The sequence below is a fragment of the Lutjanus erythropterus genome, chromosome 6 (assembly GCF_056507025.1).
Source record: "Lutjanus erythropterus isolate fLutEry1 chromosome 6, fLutEry1.hap2, whole genome shotgun sequence".
NCBI classification, from domain to species: Eukaryota; Metazoa; Chordata; class Actinopteri; order Lutjaniformes; family Lutjanidae; genus Lutjanus; species Lutjanus erythropterus.
In genome coordinates, this window is record NC_139322.1 from 15,410,221 (window position 1) to 15,413,492 (window position 3,272).

Consider the following 3,272-nt stretch of genomic DNA (forward strand, 5'->3'; position numbering starts at 1 on the left):
CTTAGGTCAAAGCGACATTTTAAACACAAGGGTTTTCTTTGTCAGATAAATTAACACTACATGAATGCCAGCAAGTATTATCACTCACAGTACTGCTCAGTCCTTACATGGATTTGTCGTAGTGCTGTCCTGCCCGTCAGAATGTCCATATTTCTCTTCATTAGACATTAACAGTGTTTTTGTGCTAATCTGTGATGTCCACAGAAGACTTTAAGCAAATCATGTGACACTGTAAATGTTTTGTGACAGTGTGAATAACTTCAGGAGCTTCGTTAATGTGTGTTAGCAGTTGATTTTAGCAACACCCCTGCATTTAAAACAATTGCAACATTTTGGACACACAGACATCAGTTTATTAACTTTAGAAAATTCCATTTCATCACCAATAAAAAAAAGTTGTATGTAAGACGTTTGCATTTCTCGTTCTTGTCATAAATATTGTGTCTGTTCATACTTAGATTTTGATTTTCCTGGTGTTTAAATAGAGCAACAATGACCCGGGCAAATTAGTTTTTATTTGAATGTTTATATTGCAATACTGACACTGTCCTGGATATAAAATGCTTCTGGATGTGTAGATTATTCAGCCACTGTGGCATCAAGTTATTCAAAAGAACAAAGAGTTGACTGCCCAAACAAAGTCATGTGTTGGGAGGCTCCACCTGTTTATAGTAGCCTGGAAGGTCTCAGTCCAGCCAGTGTGCACAGCATCAAAGGATCCATTTAGTTACACATATTTATATCAAAATATGCAATATAGTAGTCCTTTTATGGAATTGTGCAAAATCAAATGCAACAACACAATGCCATAATATTGTCCAGTTTATCTCTCCTCAGCTTCTCACTCTTGTGACGCTGCCATCTGGGTACGATATTTACCCGTCATCTCCTTGGGCAGCGGCGTGGTGCCAGGACACGGCACCTGGCCGTCCACCTCACAGATACACTCCCTCAGACAGTACTTCTTTGGCCCAAAATTGGCGGGGTTGGAGGCCTGCATCTTGGCTTGAGCCTCAACTTGTAACACTTCTCTGTAAACAAAAAGAAATGAATGAATAGATTTTTAGATCATTATAGAAGACCTCAAATTATTTCCATGACTTATTTATAGGTAGTATCTAATATTTTGATTCATTTAAGACAGTGGTGCCCAACCCTGGTCCTCAGGGACCCCTGTCCTGCATGTTATAGATGTTTCCCTGCTCAAACACACCTGATTCAAATGATCAGGTTGTTGTCAGGCTTCTGCAGAGGCTTGATGATGAGCTGATCATTTGAATCAGGTGTGTTGGAGCAGGGAAACATCTAAAACATGGAGGACAGGGGAACTTGAGGACCAGGGTTGGGCACCACTGATTTAAGATCACCCAGACCTAATCACAAATGAACAGTCATGTAGGTGTGATGGAACACTTAAAGGGCCAGCGTGGATTTAGTGGCATCTAGCTGTGAGCTTGTAAACTGCAAAAACCTTGCATCACCCTCCCTCTCTAAGCTTTTAGGAGAACCTATGGAACCTATATACATAACTCACACAAAGAAATCAAAGACCATATCTAGAGCCAGGTTTTGTTTTGTCCATTCTGGGCTACTGTAGAAACAGTGGCACATGGCAGCCTCTGTAGATAAAAACAGCTCAGTCTAAGGTAACAAAAACAATGATTATTATTTTCAGGTGATTATACACTAATGAAAAAATACTACACTCTATTGCTGTAATATTTTGCCAATAAATTCCCACAAATCTTACACACTGGTCCTTTAACTTAATAATTCTGAATATCTTACTCTGATTTTCCCAAAATCTTCTTAACATGTTGTGAAATTTGTTTGTGGTCCTTCCCTTCCACATCCACCAGAACCTGCTCCCCGTCATCTGCAAAAGAGACAGAAGAGGTCAGCCCAACCTAGATACAATACATAATAACAGTAATAACAATAATGCACTTCAGTGCGAGGACACATACCCAAGTAGAACTTCAAGAACGGTGATGGTGTGATATTTTTGAACATCATTATTTGGACCCACGGGTTTTTGTACTGAATCTGAGGAATATTGAAGAACACAAACTTTCTGCAAAACAAAGAGAGAAAGTACAAAATTTAAGACCAGCTTCACAAACCAGCAGTCTGATTTTCTTCAAGTCGTTTTATCCACAAATCAAAGATATTCAGTTTTCTGTTGTACAGGGAAAATAAAGAAAAAAGAAATATTCACATCCGAGAAGCTGAAATCAGGGGCTTTTTTCTTAAAGAATGAGTCAAATCGATTGGGCAATTATTAAAATAACTGGAAAATAAGTTAACAGTTGACAACTAATCGATTATTTAAGTAATTATTGCAGCTCTACACAGTCAGTCGACAGAAAATTAATAATTAATCTATTTTGATAACTGATTACTTGCTTATGACAAAAACTGTCTGCTTCCAGTTTCTCTAATCTGAAACTTTTATGTATTTACATCTCCTCTATATGAGAACCTGGATGTGTTTGTATTTTGGACGCCGACTTGGGCTTTGGGAAATTGTAAAAAGCATTTTTCATTTTTTTTTTTGACCGATCAATCTATCAATCGAGAAGATGATGGAAATATTCATTAATGACAACCCTCGCAACAGCACTGACATTTAAGTCTATGCCTTCTTTCATGGCATCAGCGATGTAGCTAAATGTTTTCTATGTAATATTATGAGGACAGGACAATGCATGCACACCGTCTCCACCTGTTTTGGGACATATTAGCGGTGTTTTAACAGGAAATGTGTCTCGGCTAGCTGTAGTTAGCCCTGACCTTGCTCCGTCGCTCAGCTCTCCATGCGTGTTGTAATTGACCGTCATGATCTTCACTCTGTTTTTAAAGATGATGTCGCCCTTCTGGAGGTACTCCAGAGTCCTCCTGATCGGAAACCTTCCTTTCATAGGCATTTTAAAGTCTTTTTTTTATTTACAAAATATCATCTGAAAGCAGCCTGCGCCTTCTCGAGTCGCACAAACCAGACGGAGGCGCGTTTTGATGACGTCAGAGTCGTTACCCGACCGAGTGACAAGTAGAGCGGCGATTAAAACTCGAGTGTTACACATAATTTTACATAGAGTATAAATCGTAAAGCAGCTTCTGGAAATGTTTGAACTATCCAAGTATCAAACTATCAATTATTCCTGTGATTTTTGTGGTTTAAACAAAGAAACGCTCGCTTATTTTTCCATTGTATTTAATCCAAAATATTTTGGACCGATATATAACTTTCTATCTAGATAACACATCAGATC

At 38.5% G+C, this 3,272-nt stretch overlaps 1 protein-coding gene across 1 annotated transcript; it reads right to left on the reverse strand.

Moving 5' to 3' along the window:
* Nucleotides 1–330: 330 nt before the first annotated feature.
* mrps25 (mitochondrial ribosomal protein S25) lies at nt 331–3,030 on the reverse strand. Its single transcript, XM_084720833.1, has 4 exons — nt 2,794–3,030; nt 1,968–2,074; nt 1,789–1,876; nt 331–1,031 (listed from the first exon to the last, which is right to left on the reverse strand). The coding sequence occupies exons 1-4, from the start codon at nt 2,925–2,927 to the stop codon at nt 842–844; spliced, it is 519 nt and encodes a 172-aa protein (XP_084576959.1). The 5' UTR covers nt 2,928–3,030; the 3' UTR covers nt 331–841.
* Between the last annotated feature and the right edge of the window lie 242 nt (nt 3,031–3,272).